Source organism: Stegostoma tigrinum, chromosome 10 (genome assembly GCF_030684315.1).
Source record: "Stegostoma tigrinum isolate sSteTig4 chromosome 10, sSteTig4.hap1, whole genome shotgun sequence".
NCBI lineage: Eukaryota > Metazoa > Chordata > Chondrichthyes > Orectolobiformes > Stegostomatidae > Stegostoma > Stegostoma tigrinum.
Window position 1 is genome coordinate 8,299,677 of NC_081363.1, and position 26,626 is coordinate 8,326,302.

At 40.6% G+C, this 26,626-nt stretch overlaps 1 protein-coding gene and 1 long non-coding RNA gene across 3 annotated transcripts in view; one reads left to right on the plus strand and one right to left on the minus strand.

Moving 5' to 3' along the window:
• Positions 1 to 26,626, plus strand: part of ttc7b (tetratricopeptide repeat domain 7B) — a 433,024-nt gene that overhangs the window by 210,697 nt on the left and 195,701 nt on the right. For both annotated transcript variants that reach the window (XM_059648959.1, XM_059648958.1), the window contains exons 12-16: positions 255 to 372; positions 4,263 to 4,320; positions 6,191 to 6,263; positions 10,076 to 10,236; positions 17,317 to 17,433. In XM_059648959.1, the coding sequence (XP_059504942.1) occupies positions 255 to 372; positions 4,263 to 4,320; positions 6,191 to 6,263; positions 10,076 to 10,236; positions 17,317 to 17,433 (527 nt within the window). The remainder of the gene's footprint in view (positions 1 to 254; positions 373 to 4,262; positions 4,321 to 6,190; positions 6,264 to 10,075; positions 10,237 to 17,316; positions 17,434 to 26,626) is intronic.
• LOC132210056 (uncharacterized) overlaps positions 16,609 to 26,626 on the minus strand; it is a 77,249-nt gene continuing 67,231 nt past the window's right edge. The window contains exon 2 of the long non-coding RNA XR_009446218.1: positions 16,609 to 16,993. This is a non-coding gene — a long non-coding RNA (uncharacterized LOC132210056). The remainder of the gene's footprint in view (positions 16,994 to 26,626) is intronic.

Genomic DNA, 26,626 nt, shown 5'->3' on the forward strand with positions numbered 1-26,626 from the left:
AGCAGACGTGATCAATGTATTCAAGAGGAAATTGAATCATATCTGTAAAGGAGATATATCCAGTATTATGGGGAGAAGAGCAGTGATACAAGGTGAATTGCTCCTTCAGAGAACCAACAGAGGAATGTCTGGCCAGATATAACCAATTCTGTGTTTTCTGGGAATGTGGATTTACAAGCTAGCAAATTTTTTGCCCTTTCTTGTCATCATAACTATGTTTTTTTAACATGATCTGTTTTTGTTTTCCTTTCCAGTTGGGAGAGGGTGAGCATTTTGCTAAGATGGTAACAGAGATGAATGAAAAAGATCCTGAATTTCGAGCCAAAGGTTTCTTAGCTCTTGGCTTGACCTATAGTCTCCAGGCCACAGATGGTAAGAGCACCGTATAAAGTCAATAAGCCTTGGCAGCATGACCTCGTGATATATATATAGTAACATGTAGTTCTCCCTGTATTTGCATGGTGAAATTGGGAATCATTACAGTTTGCTACTTTAACTTGGCTTTTTCCCAGAACTTCAAAGCTGTATAGCTCCTTATCATCATGCTTTTTCTCCTACAAGCATTTGACATCCAAACCTGATGCTACCTACCTTCTGCTTTGTTAGATTTGGTGGTATCCTGCCCAGTGATCATTGGGGTTTGGCCGTTCACCTTGAATCCTTAATTCAGAAAATGTGCCAGACTCACTATATCATGTTTCAAATCATTTAAAAGTAAAATACTGCCAGTGATGAAAATCTGAAGTAAAACAAAATGCTGGAGTAACTCAGCAGATCTGGCATTATCAGTAGTAAGATAAGCAGAGGTAACCTTTCGACTCCATTGAGCCTTCTTTGGAACTGGAGGTGGCTGGAAAATGATGGTTTATAGGCTATTGATGGAACAGAAAGAGGAATGAGTGGAACACTTGGTGATAGCTTCCAGAGCAAACCCAAAGGAAGAGTTATAGTATTAAAGATAGACGTACGTGCAAAGTAGATGTGATTGATAGGTGTGAATAGTTGAAAGTGGGTCAGCTTTGCTGAGCACAAACCCATGCCGTCAAAGACACCTGATGGAGGATAATCAAAATGGAGCATTGAGTTCATGCCATGAAGCTCTTGAACACAGTGTTGAGCCCTGAAAGCTACAAGTGTCAAAGCAAAAGTGAGATGTTGCCCTGTTGCTAGCGTTAGACTTCACTGAAACACTGCAAGGTGTAAATGTTTCATTTTCCTGTCCTCTTCAGTTCCACTGTACTTGAAAAGTTAATGCTGTTTCTCTGGCTGTAGATCTCGCTAAACCTGCCAAGTTTCTCCAGCAGTTTGTGTTGATGTCTCATACCAATTTGGGCAGGAAGAATGGAAATCAGTTTCATCTTTCATAGTTCATGCACAAACAACTTTTAATTTTTAATATAACACCTCAGTTGTGTCCTCAAGTTATCTCAAATTGGCCAAATACAAACGGGAGGCTATTTGCTCCATCATGTGTGCCCAGATTCTGTCAGAGAACAATCCAGTCAATCCCACATCCCTGCTGTTTCACCATATCCTGAATTCTTTTTCTCCACGAGGTAACAATCTAATTCCTTTTTGAAAACTAGAATTGCAGTTTGGAACCTCAAGTATTTAATATAATTATTCACAGTTTAGATGACAGGACAGAGTGCTTCATAAGTTTGCAAATTTCACAAAAATTGCCAGCATTTTAACAATATAGGAGGAAGCATGAAATTCCAAAGAGAGATAAATAAAGTGAATCAAGAAAACAGTGACAAATGGATTTTAATATTTTTGAAAGTGGGATCATCCACTTTTGATCTATAAAGAATAAAACAGCAAAGTACATTCTAAATGATGGAGAGTTAGAAAGAGAAGAGGCTAAAAAGTAATTGAGGATCTGGGTACATGGATCAGTAAGCTATCAACGACAGATACAAGAAATCTTCGAAAAGCTAAATACAATAACCAGAGAATTGTAATAACAATGGGTTGGAACTTTTGTGATGGTTACTTTACCAGCACCTTGGGTGCAGCTGTGGGTATCAGACCTTAGGAAAGACACATTGGTCTTGCGTACCATGCTGTATGCCTCACCCACATAATAACAAGCTCTCGCTGTTAAATTGAAAGGATTGAATACAGAAACTGAGATTGTATCCTTGCAATTTCAAACATGATGGGGTGATTTGATTTAAATTTTCAAAACACTAAGCAGACTATCTAATAAGACTGGACAGGGTAGATGCAGGGAGGATGTTCCCATGGTAGGTGTGTTCAGATCCAGGAGCCACAGTGTGAGGATTTGGGGTAGGCGATTTCGGACAGAGATGAGAAGACATTTCTTCACCCATAGGGTGGTGAGCCTGTGGCATTCATTACCACAGGGAGCAATTGATGCGAAAACATTGAATGTGTTTAAGAGGTGACTAGATGTAGCACTTCGGGCGAATGGGATGGAAGGTTATGGGGAGAAAGTAGGGTTAGGCTATTGAGTTAGACAATCAGGCATGTTCACGAAGAATGATGGCGCAGGTTCAGAGGACCAAATGGCCGCCGCCGCCTCCTATTTTCAGTGTTTTTACATCTATAACTTTTATTGCTGCTGGGGAAGCTAGAGCTAGAGGACATAGTTTTAAAACTAGGGCCACGTCTTTCAGGAGTGAAAGTAGGAAACAGTCCTGTGTAAAAAAAATGACTTCCACAAATAGAAGTTGATGCTTGATCAATAATTATAAATCTGAGGTTGACAGATTTCTGTTAGGCAGAGATACTAAGGAATTTGGAGCAAAGGTGAATTTATAGCATCATCTTGTTGAGTTGCGGAACAAGCTGAAGGAGCTAATTTGTGTTCTCATGTTCCTATGAATTGGTGTTCATAACCATATCAAATAGTGAATCCTGAATCCCAATCTTGATTGCTCTCATGCTTCTTGTTCTTCCAGTCATCTTTGGTTAACAACCCTTCAGCCATTAGAAACAGGATCCTGAGATGCTGCTTGGCCTGCTGTGTTCATCCAGCCTCACATTTTATTATCTTGGAATCTCCAGCATCTGCAGTTCCCATTATCTCAGAAACAGGATCCCCCTATTTACTCTCCGCCCTTAAATGTATATACTTCTTTAAAGTTCCTCTTAGCCTCAGCTTCTCCAGTCTGCCCATATAACTGAAACCACTTGTGTAATTGACTATCAAGGATGGGCATGGGGACTTCAGTCACAACTCAGGCTAGGCAGGGTTGCTCACTAGTGTTTGTGTTAGTGGATATTTGCAATATTTGTGGATTTTTGCAATATTCCATTCATGTCATGTGTTGAATTTCCCCAGGCCCGTGAGTATTTTCCTCTTTCAAGCTGTCTTTTATTATTAGTGACTGCCTTGTGACCTTATCCAGTTGTCCCAGCAGCTACTGATCTTGTCTTGCCCTCCCATTCTCTCTTTAATCTCATACAGATTTTGGTCTTTCTAAGTTGTAAAATCACAGTCCTCACTGAATCTGGTGGACTTGAACATTGCAGTTCCCATGCTTTGCCTGCAAGCCCTGGAAATTTTACTCTACTTATTAAAAGCTATGTAGTACATGATGCAAGTAAAAGTACATTTTGTGGTCCCAGTCAGGGGCTATTAACTACCATTGTAAGTATCACAGGAGGATATGATCACATAATCTCCCACCTAAAGTCCACAGGTTGACCTACACAACATGTTTGTGACCCATGGCCTTTCCCATGTCGATCAAACAATAAACAATTTCTTCGTTACTTGATTGAATCATTATTGACTCAGTTAAACAGCCTTATTTTCCCTTCCATCTCCAATTTCTTTTTATGTCCCTCTAAAGTTGCCCACAACAATCTTCAGAAATCTGGGAGATGTTGAGACAATTCAAGACTGCTACCACATCAAAGACTTTCTCCGCCTGCCCAACCCAACCATTGAAAGTGTCGTAAATATTTTCTCACCTGTAATATTCCAGTCCATCTTGTCTATTTTGGATACCAGCTTTATCACTAGATATTCACCTGCTCAGTCTTGATGAACCGAATACAAAAGCAAAATATTGTGGGTGCTTGAAGTCTGAAGCAAAACAGGAAATGCTTAGCAGTTCTGGCTGGATCTGTCAAGAGAAAAATAGTTACCATTTCAGGTCTGTGACCTTTTGTCAGAACATGAAGCTGCTAGATCTGCTGAATGTTTGCTGTATTTTCTGTTTTGATTTCATTTTTCAATTCCTGATCTGTGCTCATTTTATTAACAAGTTACTGATTTTTTTTTAAAGCTACATTGAGAGGAATGCAAGAGGACCTCCAGAAAAAAGCACTTGGAGCATTTCAAAGGTGTGTGTTTTAAAAAAGAAAGTAAATAAACATCTTTGAAAAGTGTAATACATAATTTTTGCTGTTACCATGACAACAAAAATGGATGAGGTATTTTGCTTGCAACCTTTAATAGCACTTCTGTGAGCTCTCCAGTGGAGAGCAAGCACCATTTCTGTCTACAAAGTAAGTGCTAGCAATTTTTAGCCTATTTTTAGGATAATGGGAGCATACATTTGTGTAGCTGTCTGACAGTCATCATTTATGGCAAAAGGAATGCCACCAGAGCAAGGAGGTAAAGAAGTGGGAATGATGTTCTTTTTCAGGTGTCTACCTGCTCACCATGGGAGGAATGTTAGCACTGAGAAAGCAGAACAGACTTCTTTGAAGTACAGCAGCTGCTTAGTAAAGTTTCTTCTAAACTTGCACTAGTTGCGCTCTCAGAAGACTATGGCGTACTGCTTATGCAGGTTACATCACCTCGACTGTGGCTCTCCGCCGTAGTGAATTTGAGAGTGACGTCCCTAACTGCAAAAGTATTAAATTAAGTAAAGCCAATTCCAGAGGTGTAAAGTACATTGAAAAATTGGTATAAGAGATTTGGCAGTAAATATTTGAGGAAACATTTCATAATGCTGAACAAATATGCCTTCCAATGAGAAATAAAAACTCCACAGAAAAATTGATCACTCTGTGGCCAACCAAAACAGTTAAAGGATATTTTAGATTTTAAAAAATATCTTATAATGGTGCCAAGAAGATTAAGAAGCGTAAGAATCATGAATGCGTAAGAAGCTATCATATGATGATCAAAAGTTGATTAAGGGGAAGGAAGTGAAGGAATATGTGAGTAAACTAGTAGGAACTATAAAAGCAAATTTTAAGAGCTATTTGTGTGTGAAAAAAGTCAAGAGTGGCAAAAGTAAATTTTGATCCCACAGAGTCTAAGACAGGATAAATTATAATAGGAATAAAGAAGTGGTAGAGAAAATCAATGAATTTTTTATCTCTTCACAATATATATCACAAAACTTGCTAAAAGTTCAAAAAACCTAAAGTACTGTTAGTAATAAAGAAACTAGATCCTGGCCTTGCCAGGAATTCTTTATTTTGAAAAATTTCACCTACTGCTCTGACAATACCGTTTTGTATAAGCAGAATTTTTGTTTTTTATCCGGTCATCTGCGTTAATAAATCTGGCCCAACTGTCACAACTCACTGGTGTAGTGCACTGGAAATCAGACCTCGCTATCCCCTAACAAAAACAGAAATTGCTGGTAAAGTTCAGCAGGTGTGGTAGCATCTGTGGAGAGAAATAAGAGTTAATGTTTCAGGATGAGTGACCCTTCCTGCTCTCCCCTGTTCAACAAAGAGAATTTAAATTATGGGCCAGTACCTCTGGATTTCAGAAACTGAAATTAATTTGTTCAAGCATCATAGGTCTGAGAAGGCTTTTCAGCAGAATGATGAAAGGGTGTTTCCTCTTGCTGGTGAGCCTAGATCTGGGGAACTTTGACACAGGACAAGGAAACTGAGATAAAAAATTTCTTCCTCAAAGAATTGTGGACATTGTATTCCTCAGACACAGAGAGGTGTGAAATCTTAGTTCAGTATGTTCACAGCTGGAATGCCGTGGTTTTGAATTCTCCAGGGAAACACGTGATAATAGGGATTAAGCAGAATTGAAATTGAATATCAACTGCAATCTTCCTGACTGATGGAGCAGGCCCAGTGGCTTGCTCCTGCACCTATTTATGTTTTTATTTTAAGTAAATACTAGCAGGAAAGAAATTTTAACTACTGTAGTGTATTTCCTCTTTAAATTGAATTTCTCCGACAAAAGCGAGTCTTTAAATTCTCACTGTTGCCTTTTGTCACTTTGCCACCCCAGAGCTCATGGGTTGTGTCCAACTGATCACCAGGCTGCTTTCTATCTGGCTCTTCAGCTCGCTATATCAAGGCAGGTGAGTTCTTGACATCACACCTTGGTTTGTTAACATGTTCAGTGATGTGCAACTTTTTTTTACAGTTTCAGAGATTAAGTTATTCCAGGGACTGATTGATTTATTGTCATGTGTACTGAAGTACAGTGAAAAAGCTTTGTTTATGAGTAGTACAGGCAAATCATAGCAAGCAAGGATACACAGATCAAAAAGACATAGAGGCAAACAGGTTACATTGCACAGGACGTATGCTCGGTGAGAATTTAAGTTTAAAATTGTAGCACAGTTATTAGAAATGTTAGAGTTAGATCTGCTATTGGGAGCTCGCAAGGAGTCGCACAGTGTCAGCACCACCATGACCTCCATCAATATAAAGGGTAGACTATAGAGGATGAGATATGAGACGAACAGTTCAGAGATCATGAGTTCCTATCCTATTGTGGCATGCTGTAACTTTGATTTTAATAAATCTGCTGATTTGTGGTCAGGAATATTGTCAAGATTGTTGCATGGATTCAATTACAAAACGCTCACTGGTTCATTAGTCTCCTTCAGGGAGAAACTGTCACCCTTACCTAGCCAAAGCTATACTTCTTTAGGGATGAATGACCATAATATGATAGCATTTATATTATGTTTAAATGTGAATCTGAACCCAGGAATGTTAAATTTGAACAAATTAAATAATGAAGGTATAGCGGGCAAATTGACTGTGATGAATTAGAAATATACTTTTAAGAAGTATACAGGCAATGCATTTAAAGAATTGCAGCATTTTTCTATTCCTTCAAAGCACAAAAACCCCAAAAATTAGTCAACTGTGCCAGCAAAGGAAGTTGAGAATTCTACACGTTTAAAAGAAAAGGCCAATAAATTTGCCAGAAATTGGAGTAATCTTAAGAATTGTACGGATTTTTAGAAGACAGCAAACGAAGACCATAGAATCCCTACAGTGTGGAAGCAGGATATTTGGTCCATTGAGTTCACACCTACCTTTAGAAGAGCATAGCACACAGACCTAACCCACTACTCTATCCCTGTAACCCTGCATTTCCCACGACTAGCCATCTCGCCTGCACATTCCTGGACACTATCAGCAAATTAACATGGTCAATCCACCTAACCTGCAAATCTTTGGACTATGAGAAGAAACCAGACCACATGGATGAAATCTACGCTGACACAAGGAGAACATGCAGACTTCACACAAACAGTTGCTAGAAGGTGGATTTGAACTGGGTCCCTGGTGAGCAGTGCAAACTAAAAGAGTGTATGAATGTAAACTAACAAAGAACATGGGAACACAATTAAATCTTCTATTAGTATGTAAAGAAATGTTTAACTCAGCCAAATGTGGGTCTATTCCAGGCAAAGTCAGGAGACTTTATAAGGGGAATAGAGAAATAGTAGAGAAGATAAATTATTGTTTTTATGCCAGCCTTCACTTAGGAAGATACAAGAAATCTCTGAGAATTAGAGACCCAAGGACCAGAGAAAATGGAAAATTGAAGTATGCCAGTTTTAATTAAAAGATGAAATGAGGGTTGTTAACTCCAGACCAGATATTCTCCATCCCATAGCGTTGAAAGAGGTAGCTATGGAGGTGGTGATTGCATTGGCCATCATTGTTCAAAATTGTATTCCTTAAAACTCAGAAGGTAGTGAATGTTTGGATTTCTCTACTTCACGGAGCTGTGGAAGCTAAGTCTTTGTGTGTTTCTGTCGAAGGTCCTAGGCCCGAAACGTCAGCTTTCCTGCTCCTCTGCTGCTTGGCCTGCTGTGTTTATTTTAGCACTACACCTTGTTATCTTTGAGTATGTTTAAATTAGTGTTACACCTCACTGAAGTCGTGTGCAGGAAACTGAGCCCAATTACTCCTGGAGTTAAGATTTAAAAATGTTTGTAAAAGTGTACAAAACTCCTTAACCTACCTGTCTTTTAGGCCCATATTGACAGAAAGCACAGACCTAGCTTCTGTACTTAACAAAAATAATTTTTATTGCAAGACTTGATTCTAGCTACGGGTAAAGAATTATGAACCATCAACTTATAACTCTGCCAGTTAAAATGATAACCCCTTTATAAAACTGTCTCTACAGAGACACACAGACAGTACCAAAGAATTGTGGGCAGAGGTAAAGACTGGAGTGCAGAGATAATGGGAACTGCAGATGCTGGAGAATTCCAAGATAATAAAATGTGAGGCTGGATGAACACAGCAGGCCAAGCAGCATCTCAGGAGCACAAAAGCTGACGTTTCAGGCCTAGACCCTTCATCAGAGAGGGGGATGGGGAGAGGGAACTGGAATAAATTTATTCCAGTTCCCTCTCCCCATCCCCCTCTCTGATGAAGGGTCTAGGCCCGAAACGTCAGCTTTTGTGCTCCTGAGATGCTGCTTGGCCTGCTCTGTTCATCCAGCCTCACATTTTATTATCTAAGACTGGAGTGCAGTTTGGTGATCCCTGTCTTCCTGGATTGCCAGGACTTGCTGCTCCTTGATCTTCCGTCTTCAAGTACTTTCACTTGTTTGCAAGAGGCACAAAATAACTGGTTCACACTTGTAAAACCTCTGACTCCCACATCAGTTCACAATCAAAACTGCAAAGCTCAAAAGATATAGGCTTTACACTAGGCAACAACAGACTGTCAATGACAGAAAGGGATATGGAGTTCGTGAGGGAAAAAGGCATCAAAAAGGATGATCAGCCCACAATCATAATGAATGATAGAACAGGCTCAATGAGTTGAATAGCCTACTCCGATTGTGTTTTCCGTGACTCGAATCCAAGTGCTCACTCCTCTCTGTAAGCTGTACAGTAACTCAGAAGGTAAAAAAAAATTAAGTGGTATGTCCACTTAAATTACTGGTGTACACAAAAAAGAATCACAAGGAATGTTGAGTGTCAGCATTTTTTAATCCTCAGTCTTTTGATGTGGGCATTGCTGCTCAGGGCAGTACTCTTATAACCCATCCCTCCTTGGGAAGATGGTAGTATGCCACATTTTGAAGTCCTCAGTGATTATACCTTAGTCATCATGAGTGAGTCATTCTAGGGCACATAAGAGTCAACCACTTTGCTCTGGATGTAAAGTCACAAACAAGACAAATGGATAAATAAAGATGGTGGATTTCATTCCTAAATGGAAATGGTGAACTAGTTGGGCTTTTCTGACAGATTGACAATGTTTTGGTCATCATTAAAAATTCTCATCTTGATTTATTTAATCAGTTAATTTTAAATTCCATTGTTGTCATGGTAGCTTTTAATTTTCTGTTTCCAGATTATCAGACTAGACTCTGGATTCCTAGTCCAGAAGTAACCATAATACAATTTGGTCGCCTCTTAATGACCAACTTTCCAGAGCAGTTTGAAACTGGAGTCTGTAGCAGTCAAAGTTTCTTATCCCTGATCTTCCTGCTACTCAGCAGCACATTGCGCTGACTCCACTAGGGAAAGTTTCAGGGGGTCTCTAGTGAAGCAGTAGCAATTATGACTTTGGTTCTTGATTTTCTCAAAGCTATACCAATCTGAAAAAATAAGTTACCAATTGGACATCTATCCCACAGAATATTTAAACAGTTTTCTTCAGTATAAAGCCAGGAGAGATATACGGTTACCTCTGATTTGCCCAGCAAGTATCTTTGGCCATGTTTCTTTCGTCTGGCTTGTCCACAAACCCATGCTTGTCTAATCACAGGAATCAAATGATTCAGTGCTTGTAAATCATGGAATAAGACTGAAAACAGCTGTAAATTGAACACAGTACTTTCAGAGGGTTTCTCTCTACTTTAGGCCTTACTTACTGTGTAACGCCAATGTATTGTTTTCAGATCCCAGAAGCGCTGGGTTACGTTCGACAAGCTTTGCAACTGCAGGGAGATGATGTCAACTCCCTGCACCTACTGGCATTGCTTCTTTCAGCACAGAAGCACTATCATGATGCTGTAAACATTATCGACATGGCACTGAGTGAATATCCTGAGCACTTTGTGTGAGTACCTAACCCTTTTGGTTCTTTGATTTGATTTATTATTGTCACTTGTACCTAAGTACAGTGAAATGTTAATGGGGAATCAATAACCTTTACTGCAGCCCAAGTCATTGTGAGGCTAAAAAAATGTTTGACACTGAGCTGGGCTTCCAAAAACATAACAGAACAGAAATTCCTGGAGAAACTCAGCAACTCGGGCAGCATCTGAGTGAAGAGAAAATAGAGTTGACATTTGGTCCAGTGACCCTTTGTCAAATCTAGTAGAAGTTAGAAAAAGGTGGCATATATACTGAAGACACGGTGGGGGAGTGGTTAAGGAGTAAGTGATAGGCGGTGACAGAACCCAGAGGGAGAACAAGATAGTTGGGCAGAATAAAGGATAAGTAATGGTAAACCAGCAAGAAAGAAAAGTTCCAATCCAGGTTATAAGTAGATGGAGAGATAATGGGAACTGCAGATGCTGGAGAATCCATCCTGGAAGAGGCTTCACAGCCCCACACTTTTTTATAAGTAGATGGAAATGGTTCGGCTGCGCTGAAAGCAGCTCGTGATGTCAAGGGTAGGTAGAGGACATGGTGTTGTGCTGTCATCAAGACTGCCTCCTACCATTCTTGTGGCTTCAGCTGTCTGTGCTCCATCTCACATCATCCATGCCGCCATTACAACTTATATTAACAGTTTAGACTTTGGAGTAAAAACCATAATTTCTAAATGGAGCAAAGGGGCTGGAAGTGTGGGACAATGGTCAGCAAGGCTCTGCTAATTCCCTATCCATCACAACCTCCCCTGTTCTAGCTCAGGTTGTCTTTGGTCAGCCTGCTTATGTTTTTACCATCTGGTGGTATCTATTCTACTGCCTGTCTAGATGTGGTATATCAGGTTCAAGAGACTTGAGTCCTGCAAGTCTCAAGTTGTGTTTCCATCAGAATGGAAAGGATCTGACCAGTCCTTGGTAGCACTTCTTCATTGGTGATGTCTCTCCATGTGATACCATGATTAGGCAACATTCGTAAAAGACGTTTCACTTAGTTGGATATCTTTGCTATTCTGTTCCATATCTTGCTAGCCTAGATTGTGAGTGGTACCCAAAGGGCACATAGAGACACAACTTGATGGCTGTGATAATGGTGTTGGAAGCCTGAGCTATGTGCATTGAAAGGGAAGCTGACTTATTGTTTCAAGATATTCATTCATGCGATAAAGGCATTGCCAGCTATTGCCCATTCCTAATGGCTCGTGAAAGAAAATGATGAGTTGCTGCCTTGAACTGCTGTAGTCTTTGGGATATCTGAACATAGAACGTAGAACACTGCAGCACAGTACAGGCCCTTCGGCCCTCGATGTTGCACCAACCTGTGAAACCAAGCTGAAGCCCATCTAACCTACACTATTCCATTATTACCAAATGTTTATCCAGTGACCATTTAAATGCCCTTAAAGTCTACTACTGTTAAAGGCAGGGCATTCTGCACCCTTACTACTCTCTGAGTAAAGAACCTATCTCTGACTTCTGTCCTATATTTATCACCCCTCAATTTAAAGCTATGTCCCCTCGTGCTAGCCATCTCTATCCGAGGAAAAAGCCTCTCACTGTCCACCCTATCTAATCCTCTGATCATCTTGAATGTCTCTATTAAGTCACCTCTTAACCTTCTTCTCTCTAATGAAAACAGCCTCAGGTCCCTCAGCCTTTCCTCATAAGACCTTCCCTCTATACTAGGCAACATTCTGGTAAATCTCCTCTGCACCCTTTCCAAAGCTTCCACATCCTTCCTATAATGTGGCGATCAGAACTGTACACAATACTCCAAGTGCGGCCAGAGTTTTATACAGCTGCAACGTGACCTCATGGCTCCGAAACTCAATCCCTGTATCAATAAAACCTAACACACCGTACGCCGCCTTAACAGCCCTGTCAACCTGGGTGGCAACTTTCAGGGATCTTTGTACATGGACACCGAGATCTCTGTGCTCATCCACACTACCAAGAATCTTACCATTAGCCCAGTACTCTGTATTCCTGTTACTCCTTCCAAAGTGAATCACCTCATACTTTTCTGCATTAAACTCCATTTGCCACCTCTCAGCCCATCTCTGCAGCTTATCTATGTCCCTCTGTAACGTGCAATATCTTTTCTCACTGTCCACAACTCCACCGACTTTAGTATCCTCCGCAAATTTACTAACCCATCCTTCAACGCCCTCATCCAGGCCATTTATAAAAACGACAAACAGCAATGGCCCCAAACCAGATCCTTGGGGTACACCACTAGTAACTGCACTCCAGGATGAACATTTCCCATCAACCACCACGCTCTCTCCTTTCAACTAGCCAATTTCTGATCCAAACTGCTAAATCATCCTCAATCCCATGCCTCCATATTTTCTGCAATAGCTTACCACGGGGAACTTTATCAAAGGCTTTACTGAAATCCATGTATACCACATAAATCGCTTTACCCTCATCCTCCTGTTTAGTCACCATCTCAAAGAACTCAATAAGGTTTGTGAGGCACAACCTACCCTTCACAAAACCGTGTTGACTATCCGTAATCAAATTATTCCTTGCTAGATGATAATAAATCCTATCTCTTATAATCCTTTCCAACACTTTACCCACAACCAAAGTAAGGCTCACTGGTCTATAATTACCACGGTTGTCTCTACTCCCCTTCGTGAACAAGGGGACAACATTTGCTATCCTCCAGTCTTCTGGCATTATTCCTGTAGACAATGACGACATAAAGATCAAAGCCAAAGGCTCTGCAATCTCCTCCCTAGCTTCCCAGAGAATCCTAGGATACATCCCATCCAGCCCAGGGGACTCATCTGTTTTCACATCTTCCAGAATTGCTAACACCTTCTCCTTATGAACCTCAATCCCATCTAGTCTAATTGCCTGTATTTCAGTATTCTGGACAACATTGTCTTTTTTCATGTGTGAATACTCACGAAAAATATTCATTTAGCGCTCCTCCTATTTCTTCGGACTCCACACACAACTTCCCAGTACTGTCCTTGACTGACCCTAATCTTACTCTAGTCATTGACTTGTTCTGACATACCTATAGAAAGCTTCAGGATTTTCCTTGATCCTACTTGCCAAAGACTTCTCATGTCCCTTCCTGGCTCTTCTTAGCTGACTCTCTAGGTCCTTCCTGGCTAACTTGTAATTCTCAAGCGCCCTGACTGAGCCTTCATGCCTCATCCTTACATAAGCCTCCCTCTTCCTCTTGACAAGGGTTTCAACCTCTTTAGTAAACCACGGTTCCCTCGCTTGTCCACTTCCTGCCTGCCTTATCAAGGACACGCATTATCTGGATGCCTACAATGCTGTTAAGAAGGGAATATCAGGATTTTGACCTAGTGACAGTAAAGCAACAGTCATATATTTTCACATCAGGATGGTATGGGGCTTTGAATAGAGCTTACCTTCATCCTTCCAGCTGGTCGGGATTTGGTCCAGGCTGCTGTCTAAGGAGCCTTTGGTAGGTTACTATGGTGCATTTTGTAGATGTTACACGCTTCTGCACGTTGGTTGTGCAGATAGTGGATCGAGAGCCGATCAAACTACAAGTTTTTCTCCTGCATGATATCAGGCTTCATGTGTTGCAGCTGCACTTATTCAAGTAAGTGGAGAATATTCCAACACATTCCTGACTTTACTGTTCTAGATTGTAGGCAAGCATTGGGGGACTTTTGGCCACGGCATGTTCCCAGCCTCTAACCTGATTTTTTTTTATTTTGCATGGCTATTTCAGATTTTGGTCAGTGGTAGCCCCCAAGATGTTGATAGTGGGGAATTCAGCAAGTGTACTGCCATTGAACATCAAAGAAGATGGCTAGCTTCACTGTTGCTTTAGGTGGGCATTGTCTGGCACTTGTGTGGAGTAAATGTTATACGCCACTTAAGACCATAAGATATAATGGCCCATTGAATCTGCTCTGCCCTTCAGTCATGACTGATGTATTGACAGCCCAAGCTTGCATGCTGCCCAAATCCTGCTGCATATGCACCTGAGCCATTTGAGTGCCTGAGGACTTATGATCGGTGCTGCACATAGTGCAATCAACAAATAGTTCTTCTGCTGACCTTATGATGGAGGGAAGGTCAGTGATAAAACAGCTGAAGATGATTAACTCCTGAAAATGACTGAAATGGTGGAATTTGAATTTGTATGAAAGGTAAAAGAACACAGAAAATTACAGCACACGAACAGGCCCTTCGGCTCGCCAAGCCTGCGCCGATCAAGATCGTTCTGTCATCTATTTTCTAACAGTCTGTGTCCACTTGCTCCCCTCCTACCTATGTACCTGTCCAGATATATCTTAAAAGACAATAGCGTGTCTGCGTCTAACACCTCTACTGGCAATGCGTTCGAGGCGCCCACCACCCTCTGCATAAAGAACTTTCCACGCATATCTCCGTTAAACTTTCATCCTCTCACTTTGAACTCATGACCCCTAGTAACTGAGTCCCCCACTCTGGGAACAAGCTTCCTGCTATCCACCCTGTCTATACCCCTCATGATTTTGTAGACCTCAATCAGGTACCCCCTCAATCTCCGTCTTTCAACTGAAAATATTCCTGATCTACTCAACCTGTCTTCATAGCTAGCACCCTCCATACCAGGCAACATCCTGGTGCACCCTCTCCAAAGCATCCACATCCTTTTGGTAATGTGGCGACCAGAACTGTACACAGTACTCCAACTATGGCCGAACCAAAGTCCTATACAATTGTAACATGACCTGCCAACTCTTGTACTCGATACCCCATCCGATGAAGGAAAGCATGCCGAATGCTGCCTTGACCACTCTATTGACCGGTGTTACCACCTTCAGGGAACAATGGACCTGAACACCCAGATCTCTCTGTTCATCGATTTTCCCTAGGACTTTTCCATTTACTGTATAGTTCACCCTTGAATTAGATCTTCCAAAATGCATCACCTTGCATTTGCCTGGATTGAACTCCATCTGCCATTCATCTGCCCAACTCTCCAGTCTATCTATATTCTGCTGTAATCTCTGACAGTCGCCTTCACTATCTGCTACGCCACCAATCTTAGTGTCATCTGCAAACTTGCTGATCAGCCCATGGACACATTCCTCCAAATCATTTACGTATATCGCAAACAACAGTGGTCCCAGCACAGATCCCTGTGGAACACCACTGGTCACAGGTCTTCAATTTGAGAAAGTCCCTTCTACTACTACCCTCTGTCTCCTGTTGCCTAGCCGGTTTTTTATCCATCTAGCTAGCACACCCTGGACCCCATGTGACTTCACTTTCTCAATCAGCCTGCCATGGGGAACCTTTTCAAACTGAAGTCCAAAAGTATGACTGTTAACTGGAAGCTGTGATCTGTCAGCTCCTGTGCATAAAGGTGTTATGTGTGGCATTGATTCAGTCTCTAGAAGTTGAAATAGAAAGGTGAAAAGATTACAGATGAAGCAGCATCATGTACTTGAGTATAAACTTTGCGCTTCCATTTTAAAGAGAAGTACAGAACTATGTGTTACAAATTTTGCTATGCTTCAGTTGTCTCTCCAAACTAGATAAATGAAGCTTCTAGTTAAATTTATCTCTGACCAAGTGTTTAATCACTCCACCTAACATCTCCTTTGATCCAGTATTAGTTTTTGCCTGAATACTCTTGTGTGAAATGAAATGTTTTGCTACAATATCAGTCCAATCCAAATGGGGAGGTGGCAGTGTCTTGATGATGTAGATGGATGAGTAATCCACAACAAAGGCTAATTTTCTGAGCACACAAGTTTCAATCTCTCCATGGCTGATGGTGAAATTTAAATTCAGTAAGAAACTGAAATAGAAAAGAAGTTAATATAATGGTGACCACTAAACCACTGGTTTGTTCTTGAAAACAGAATTTGGTTCACGAATCAACTATCCTTACTAGGTCCCACAGCAATATGTTAAACTTTTAACTGCCTTGTGGGCAATAAATAGTGATCTATCAGCAATGCCAGCATCCCATGAGTAAAGAATTTGGGTACTTTTGGGTTATTCAAGAAGACCCATTCCCGTAACATTTAACATCATGCCTGAAAGGTACTTTCTAAGTCATGCAGTTACAGATGTGGAGCAGTGGAGATTTTTCAGTTACGGTCATGCTCTGAACTACAATCTCATCAGACTTTGAATAAAATTCTTTGGCCAGTTTTGTTACATTATGAAAACAAAGTTGCTGGAAAGCTCAGCAAGTCTGGCTGCATCTGTGAAGGAAAAAACAGCGTTAAAGTTTCGGGTCCAGTGACCCTTCCTCAGATCGGCAGTTCTTTCGCTTTTTGTTGCATTGTGATTTGGCTTATGTTTTCAGTACCATGTTTAAAAGGAAAAATACCAGGTTTAAAAAAAAAACATTTATTGTGTGGCTTATACAAGATCCGAAAGTCCAAAAGCACTTTTAAGTGGATTAGAGTTGTCTCTGAATGGACATTGAACCCATCACCTTCTGACTCAGTGCTGAGAGTGCTGAGCCACAGCTGCAAGGACAATATGTTTGTTGATTCAAATCTCAATCATTCTGAAATATTTTCATTTTATCAAATTTTATTAATTATTTTTGAAAGAAAAGTTACGTGCAGCAACCAAATTTTCATGTTGAGCATTGCACTAAATACCCAGATAGTTTCACAGTGCCATTGATCGAAAGATGAGCAGTGTTCAAAGCACCGAGGTGAACTCCTCTGCTCCTCTTCAAAGTAGTACCATGAGTTTCTTTGCATTCACCTGAAAGGTCAGACAGATATACATGAATTAAAGCATAGTCATTGAAGAACCTTTAAGAAGTATCTTTCAGAATGAAAGAGATAGGGAATTTTAGGGAAGGATTGCAAGCTCTTATTCATGTCATTATTGCAGATTTGGGTGAGCAGTTGGATTTAGTGATATCAGATGCTCTCTTCAGTAATCCCAAACATCTTACTTCTAAGAGATTTAATTGAATAGCTGTTTGCAAGTTTCAGCATAGGCCCATTTGGGATGAATGATTTCTTTCTCTGCAGCAAAATTCTACGATCTATTAAAGTTAATCATACTTTCTTTCTTCATAGATTGCTGTTCACTAAAGTAAAACTGGAATCGATGTGTAGGGGTCCTGATGAAGCTTTGCTCACCTGCAAGCACATGCTTCAGATCTGGAAGTCATGCTACAAACTAACAAACCCCAGGTACGTGAGTATGAGTACCTCACATTAATCTCTGAACCTAGGTATCTGGAAAAAAACAATGAAAGCGAGTAAAGGAATGTAATTAATGCACTTTATATTATTTTCAAAGAATAAGCTGAGGTACCAAATAAAAGATTTATGTTGGTACTTGAAGTTAAGGAGAGTGGGTCGACCTGGGTTATTGGAATGAGAAAACAAACTCTGAAGTATAGCAATGGTTTTGTCACTTTGGGTTCTTTGTTGTGCTGTCCTTATTTACTGTTAGAAAAGACAGAATAACAGCTTATATTCATACCATAAATTGCAAATGCAGAAGAGCGTGCATAGGTTAACAGGATGTTCAGTTACATCACAATTACAACTACAGGTAGACAGTTATGATGTTTTTCCCATTTTGGAAACATGGATGGGTAAAGGTATGCTTAATGCATGAAGTTTTGAAATAAAGGAGACTTTCATTTGCAGGAAAACTGACATTGCAGCTAATGAAGGCCATAAAAAACTGGCAAACGGAATCCTTGGTTTTGCATGTAGCAACACAGAATAAATGTAACTAAATTCAAATAAGTTGTGCTACAGTTAGAATATTGAGTATATTTGGCAAATCCATCATTGATAAGATATAGGACAAATGAAATGGTGCAATTTAAGGTCTCAAAGATGTAAACAGGATTGCAAAGTTACTGTTATGAAGAAAAACTTGAGAAGTTTAGTGACTTGACAGTAGTCTTTCAGGCTCGGTAGGTTCACAATGGGCTATATAATCATTGATTGCTTCCATTTGTCAAAACCTCCAATGGCAAACTGCGAAATCAGATTCATAAACATGCTGTTTTAGGAATGGGCTGACACAAGGGAAAATCACAATAAAAGCTGTCACACTATTGTTAAATGCACACTGTATCTTAGGCCCAACCATGTGCAGCTGCTTCTTGAATGATCCTCCCACCATTGTGTGGTTGAATTTAATGTGATATAAAAAACTAATCAAAAACAGTTAGTCTCGAGAAGGTAGTTTATTGCCATCTTTTGAAGACTTCAAAAGCTGTATAATAAAAGTGACCTTAGGTTCACTCTGAGGGTTATATGTTTAAAATGAGAATTAAGTAGTTGGAAAAAATATATTTATATGTGGGATGAGCATTTGCAGACTTGATCCAAATGGCTTATTTCTTCTTTACCATAATTATGGGTGTTGTTCGCAAGGCCTGTATTAATTGCCCTTGAACTGAATAGCTTGCTAAACCATTTCAGGAGGCAGTTGAATTAACATTGCTGTGGGTGTACACATCATAGAATATTACAGCACGGAGATGTGCCCTTCGGCCCAAGTGGGTCCACGCCGACCAAAATGTCCACCATACTAACCCCATTTTCCTGCACTTGGCCCAAATCCTTCTAAACCTTTCCTGTCCATGTATTTTTTTCAAATGCCTTTAAAATGTTGTTAATGCACCCGTCTCACCCCCGTTGGCAGCTCATTCCATGTGTGTACCACCCTCTGTGTAATAAAGTTGCCCCTCAGGTTCTTATGTTTTCTTTTCCCTCTTAACTTAAACTGATAGCCTCTAGTCCTCCATTCCCCCAACCTGGAAAAAGACTGAGTGAATTCATTGTATCGATGCCTCTCATGACCAAGACCAGATGGTTGATTTCTTTATGTAAATGACATTAGTTAACCAGATATGACTGTGCCTTTGAGGGGTGGAACATGTTGCAAAATTTAATTTTGTCTTAGTCTAATCAGGATTCACTGGACTCCTGACTGATGCCTACCATTATTCTTAATGATGCTTTCATGCTCTTGAGGCATTGCCCCCACCTTTGGGAATCTGCACAACTGATTGTGTGGAAGGTAAACTTGGATGAAAATTTTAAAATGGTTAAAGAGCCTGTATTAATATAGTACCTTGCAAGAATTGAGGGCATCTTAATGGTTCACATTCAGCGAAATGCCTTTGAAATAGTTGATGTTAAACTGTATGGAAATTAAGGTCAATTTGTGCAGTGGAAAATCCCACCAAAAGCAGTGAAGTAAATGTCCAAACAGTGTAATGTGAATTTAACTTTGACAAACACATTAAACAGTAACAGTTTGACAAGCGTCCATCTGTTTTTACCTCAGCTGAAGTTGGAGTTTAGCTCCAATCTGTTTTAGTAGTGATTGTTTAGGAATTAAAATTGGCCATGACACTAAACCCCATATTATACAGCAGAATGTCACCCGGTCATGAAAGATGAAATTGGACATAACGTGTATAGAATTCTATAAAGATTATATCCAGTGAAACATTTTACAAGCATGCTCTTTGCTAAACCCTGGGCAGCATAGTTTTTATACGTTCCTGTTTATTGGAGCAGAAGTGAATTCCCAGATAGTGCACACCTGCATACAACCAAATATAATTAATATATAAATAATGCACTTTTCTTTGATGCCATGGGACGTTTTTAGATGAGATTTGTTTCCCTACAGTGTGGAAGCAGGCCCTTCAGCCCAACAAGTCCACACCGCCCTTTGGAGCATCCCACCCAGACCCATCCCCCTATAACCCACACACCCCTGAACACTACGGGCAATTTAGCATGGCCAGTCCACCTAGCCTGCACATGTTTGGATTGTGGGAGGAAACCGGAGGAAACCCACGCAGGCACAGGGAGAATGTGCAAACTCCGCACAGACAGTTACCCGAGACTGGAATCGAACCCGGGCCCCTGGTGCTGTGAGGCTGCGGTGCTAACCACTGAGCCTCACATCCTTACATGTTTTTAAACATCCCCCTGAAAATGCAGCTGAGCCTTATTTATCATCTCATCTGAAAGGTGGCACCTCTGCCCAGTGGATTGAATGACATCAATAGAGTGATTGACAGATTATTGTTTCAGTGGCACTTTTCAATCAAGCTATGACTGGTGAATCCTATTCATAGAATTGACCCAAACAGAGAGGATAAAGCACAGAGGTCTAGAAGGCAGATCTGTTTAACTCTGTTGCAAAGAAATAAAAAACAGAGGGGATGGTGGAAACACAGCAAGAAATTGGCATCTGTGAAGAGTTCAGGCAGTCAAAGCCTGACATAGGGCCCAACCAGAAATGTTGACCCATCTGTTCTCTCTGCGGGTGTTGGCTGACCTGCTGTTTGGCTTCTAGTCCTGATTTGCAACATTTGCAGTTCTTACTTTTTTTTTCCTAAAGAATAAATAATCGGATCCATTCCAAAGGAACAGTTTTTAACCATGATGTGATGACATTACATTGGAATAGGAGTTGATAAGTGAACCTCTCAAAGTTTTGCTTTTCCATTAGATTACATTTGATCTGTACATTTTGCTCCATTACTCAAAGTTTGCAAAAGGGTCTCAGACCCATTAAAAAAATCTGTTGATTCCTATTTTGAAATTATGCAACTCTAGCATTCACAGCATTTTTGAGGCTAGGGTTCCGTATTTCTACCACCTTTTGTGTCAAAAACTACTTTCTGATGTAGGTGCCAACATAGTGCTGTTATTGATGAGTTCCAGCATTTTGATCTGGCATGTGACTTGGGTTGGGGGATCTTGCAGGTGGTCATATTCCCATGCACCCGCTGTCCTTGTTTATCGGGATAGTAGACATTGCAGGTCTGGGAGGTGCTGTCAAAGGAGCCTTGGCAAATTGCTGCAGTGCGTCTTGTAGATAGCATACATTGTTGCCACATGTGCTAATTGTGGAGGAAGTGAATGTTGAAGGCAGTGCATGGGGTGTCAAGACACACTGATCCTCAAAGCCAGGAAAATTGATTTCCACTTGCATCCTTTTCTCTAACGTACATACATTTTCTGATTGAGTACTGCAGGCTTGTGGTTTGATGGCCTTTTTGCTGGGTAAACAAGGGAGTCCGGGTTATGAGTTCCAACAGAAGAGTGGAGATGTGGTCATAACCAAATCAACTATGAACGTTCAGATGGTGCGTGAGGCTTGAAGGGCCAAATAACTCCCCATTACAAAGTGATATAAACTTAATATCAGTTTACAATTATGACCTCCCCTTAAACATAGCAAGAAGCCTGAAGGTGCTTCACAGAAATGTGATCAGTTGGAATTTAATGTCAAACCACATTTGTAGCTACAAGGACAAACCTTGGTCAAAGTAGTGAATGCTAAGGATAAACTTAAGGGAGGAGAGTGAGGCAGAGTGGTTTAAGAACGTAGCCCTTTAGCCTTAGGGTTTAAAAGGGTGAAAGTATGAGTGGAAATGTTGAGCAGTTAATGTTGGGAATAAACACAATGAACAGAATTCAAGGTATACGGAGAAGATTGTAAGGCCTGAATAGGTTACAGAGATGGGGAGGATTTAACATTTCAAGCATCTTGGAGTAATTTATTATTTTAAATGCACTAATCAATGTACATTGGTGGTGGTGTCCATTTTTTTAATTAATTCATGCAATGTAGCTATTACTGTCTAATCCAGCATTTATTCCCCACCCTAATTATGCAGAAGGCAGTTAAGAGTCTGGAGTCACATATCCTTTCAATAATGAACGTGACTTAAGATCATCAAACATGTAGGCCAGGTCAGGTACATTAGTGAACTAGATGGGCTTTTCCAACAATGGACATTGGCATCTTGAGACTCTTAATTCCAGATTTTTTTTAAAATTCAGATTCCTCCATCAGCTTTGGCAGGATTGAAATCCAAGTTCCCAGAACATTTCTAGGGTCTCCAGATTAATAGTCTAGTGATAATACCGCTAGGCCATTGCAAATTTCAATGATCCAGAAGTTATGGCTTGCATGTAGCTTGCACCACCAGTTCACAAAGACACCTGCCCTATGATCTAAAAGAAAATTGGAGAAAGCAGCATCCTTATGCTGTTCTCCCAAGATCTAGTTCATAAAATGAGGTCTCTTGGGTGCAAGCCAAAATGACCCACAAAATGGGAAAGGTCAGATAACCCTGCTAATATGCTGTTAGTTAATGCACTCTATATTATTTGATGCTGGCCAAAATTAGTCCCAGCTTCTAAGCTCCGTGCCTGGTGTATTGAATTAACCGGAGATGGCAACAGATGCCTGTTGATAAGATATTTATTTAAATAAATAATATTGTTAAAACCTCTGCTAACAGAAAATTTAGCAACTACCAGTTTGCAGGGACTGCAGTAAATTTTCATTAGGGGAACAAAAGCCCTCTGGATAAAGACTTGTATTGACAATTATTCAGGGGAGATACGCACTTGGTTTAAATTGATGAATAGCTATGAGCTCTTTGAGAATATCGGTGGAATTTGCACACAGGTTTATGTGCTGGTGTTGATGTAGTTGCCTGAAGAATTGCTGTGCTGCAACCAAGTCACAACTTACTCCAGTTGAGAGATTATCCAATTTAGTTCCATCATTCCAAATCATGTTTAATTGGTCATTTTCTGTTCCTGCAGTATTGGCGCCTTGTTGGAATATAATTTTGTGTGTACAGTAAGAATGAAAGAGTAAACAAGGCGATGGATAGGTGAGATACAAGCAGTCCTGGTAACGCTGGGAAGAGGACTGTGCCCTCATGGCATATCTGAGGGAAATCAAATGGTGGAGACTCTAAAATAATCCTTTAAGCATTATTAGATTTGAAAGTTGTGACGATGAGTATGAGTAACACCTGCCCAATAGTCATTGAGAACCATGTTTGAAACTATAGAAAGCCAGGCCCAATCCTGCCTACTCCTAACCTAGTGAAACAAGTAGGATATTTTATGTATGTTTGAATATGAAAGAGGGTATCACCACTGAACCTGACCCACTCTTTACCAGACAACTGGACATGTAATCCAGAAAGCCTTGCATTGTATGCCCCTACTGAGCTACCAGATGCCTTTCAGCGATAATTCATTTAACAGCTGGGATTGTGTCAAAGTAGATTTTCTGCTTCAGTAATCCTAACCCAGTTTATTGTGAATATGAACCAGAAATTTCTAACTATAATGTATTTAAAATGTCAGAAATATGTTCCCTCACCTAGTGCATGACCAGCTGCAAAATATCTTAATACATAGAATGTGCAGTGGGAAGCAGCCCAGTTAATTCAACTGGTCCAAGTCCTTGCTTAGGCTTCACACAAGCCTCCTTCAGCCTACTACTACTCGTTCTTACAACACACCCTTATAACCTTTCTCCCTCATAAAATTATCTAGGTTTGTCGTAAATTGATCTGTGCTATTTGCCTTAAGTCCTCTCTGTCATGATGTGTTTCACATTCTAATCATTCACTGAGTAAAGAAACTTCTGAATGCCCTTATTTTGTTTCCTAAAATTATCTTATATTTATGGTCTTTAATTTTGGTATCAACCACAATTTGACACTATCTATGTTTACTGGATCAAACCCATCATCAACTCAAAAAAAAACCAGTTGTCCCTCACCCTTTTTTCCAAGGGTGAAGCATTCTTGATATATAACCTGCCAGTTTTATACTTTACAGGAGTTCAGTGTTTAATTCAGCACTTGTCACATCATTGTCCATGTGCTTGGCTTAACACCTTATTCATCCATTGAATTTTTCCATTAGTTATTCCATTCTGGCAGGTTGGCCAGAACTTTGTGGCATGATGAGGATCTCAGTCATTGACCTGAGGGCCTTGCGTTGCTTCTTTTTAGGTAGGTCCATTGTATTGTGCCAGTGGAGCTTGGTCTTGGATCAAGATTCACGTTGACAGGATTTTAACCAACCAAGATATGATAGACAATCAGAAACCGCAGCTGCATTGATTGGCAGTGTCACCATTAGGGTAATAGCTGCTGTAGTGTGATACCCATCAGGGGTTAAGTATCGGGTCTGGATCCACGGAGGTGGTCATTGTGCCTGGAGTGGGATCACAGGAGCAGGGTCAACATCAAAAGTGCAGGGCTTTTAACACACACCCCTGGCCTTTGTATCAGAGATAATGGGAACTGCAGATGCTGGAGAATTCCCCTGGCCTTTGTGTTGACAAGTCCCTCTTCCTGGCCGTATACCATTGACTGTTGCACTAGCCTTCCTGAAAACTGAGAAACAACCTGTACCAGTTTGATTGTCATGCTCCTCACGTAACAAATCCCTTGGCTGCCATTGGGTGAATGATGGCAACTGCAGGATAAAGCATTTTAGTGGGCATTCATTGCAGGATGGCAGCATGTGGGCCTTGCTACAGTGACGTTATTGGGGCGGAGCTGAGAAACTGATTGGGTCCCATCCAGTTACCCTTCTCTCTCATTGAAAAGGTTCTACTCCACCACCATTACCAAATGCACAATGGGAAAGGGAACACAATTCCACTGACTATCTGACACAACACCTGTTACCATTAATGTTTGAGAAACTGAGTCTTTATACTTCTTCTCAATTGTTCACTAAATGTATGCCATCGTGACCATGTTTCTGCCACATTATAGTTAGCCGATCTTGTTTCTTCCCCTTTCTTGTACCCTTTAATTCTCGTTATTTAATGACAGCTGTCACCAATGCTAATTTTAGAAAATCTGTCCACCAGAAGGCTAAACATTCCTTCGTTCAATTTTACTTCAACTGTGGCTTTGACCAAGGTAAGATAGATTTTGAGTGACAGGGATGTTATAACAAAGCAACTTTTTCCAATCAAGTAAATGACTGTGCGATTGTGGGAATCCACAGCGAAGAGATAATACTAAACCCACTTTATAGAGCTCCTGAGATGCTGCTGGGTTTGCTGTGTTCATCCAGCCTCACATTTTATTATCTTGGATTCTCCAGCATCTGCAGTCCCCATTGTCACCACTTTACAGAGCTGTTCATTAGTACTACATCCAGAGCTAATCAAGTGAAGAAGAGGAGACTTGGAACACAGCATACTGCAGGAATTCAGAGATAGTTGAACCTGACTAAAAAGGCTGATAACTCAGAATAAGAATGTCTGTTTTTAATCTTTTACAAGCTGATGCGGAAAAGTATTGGAAACCAAATTATTCTGCATTTTATTTTGAATGAAGCTTCCCAACTAGAACAGTGAGAATATGTGAGATCCCTAAAAAATATACAAAATCAGTTTAACTTTTTAAGGGGCCATTGATTTGTTGGAAAGATTAATTTCTTTGTAACCACACACTACAGTGATGTGTTAAGCTAAACTGGTGGGGCAATTGGACTTCAAAACAGCATGCACAGATATTAGTGTATCTCCATTTCTTAGGGTTAGATGGAATAAATTATGATCCCCAGCTGATGGAAGAATATCAGGAAAGTAGGACCAATCTGAAACGAGTAATTAAGAGGACTAAAAGAGGCCATGAAATATCTTTAGCAAGCATGGTTAAGGAAAATCCCAAAGCACTTTATTCGTACATAAGGAGCAAGAGGGTAACAAGAGAAAGGGTTGGCCCACTCAAGGACAAAGAAGGGAAGTTATGCGAGGAGTCATAGAACATGAGTGAGAATCTTAATTAGTACTTTGCATTGGTATTCACTGAGGACAGGGACATGACGGATGTTGAGATTTAGGGATAGATGTTTGATTACTCTAGGTCAAGTCGGCATAAGGAGGGGGGAAGTGTTGGGTATTCTAAAAGGCATTAGGGTGGACAAGTCCCCAGGGTCTGGATGGGATCTATCCCAGATTACTGAGGGAAGCGAGAGAGGAAAAGGTTGGAGCCTTAACAGACATCTTTGCAGCGTCCTTGAGCTCAGATAAGGTCCTGGAGGACTAGAGAATTGCTCATGTTGTCCCCTTGTTTAAGAAGGGTAGCAAGGATAATGCAGGTAATTATAAAGCGGTGAGCCTGACATCAGAGCTGGGGAAGCTGCTGGAGAAGATACTGAGGGATATGATCTATTTACATTTGGAAGAAAACGGGCTTATTAATGATAGGCAGCATGGTTTTGTGCAGGGAAGTTCATGTCTTACCAACTTGATAGAATTCTTTGAGGAAGTGACAGAGTTGATAGATGAATGGAGGGTAGTGGATGTCGTATACATGGACTTCAGTAAGGCGTTTGAAAAGGTTCCCCATGGTAGGCTGATGGAAAAAGTGTAGTCGCATGGGGTCCAGGGTGTACTAGCTAGATGGATAGAGAACTGGCTGGGCAACAGGAGACAGACAGTTGTAGTGGAAGGGAGTTTCTCAGAATGGAGAACTGTGACCAGCACTGTTCCACAGGGATCCAAGTTGAGACCACTGTTGTTTGTGATATACGTAAATGATCTGGA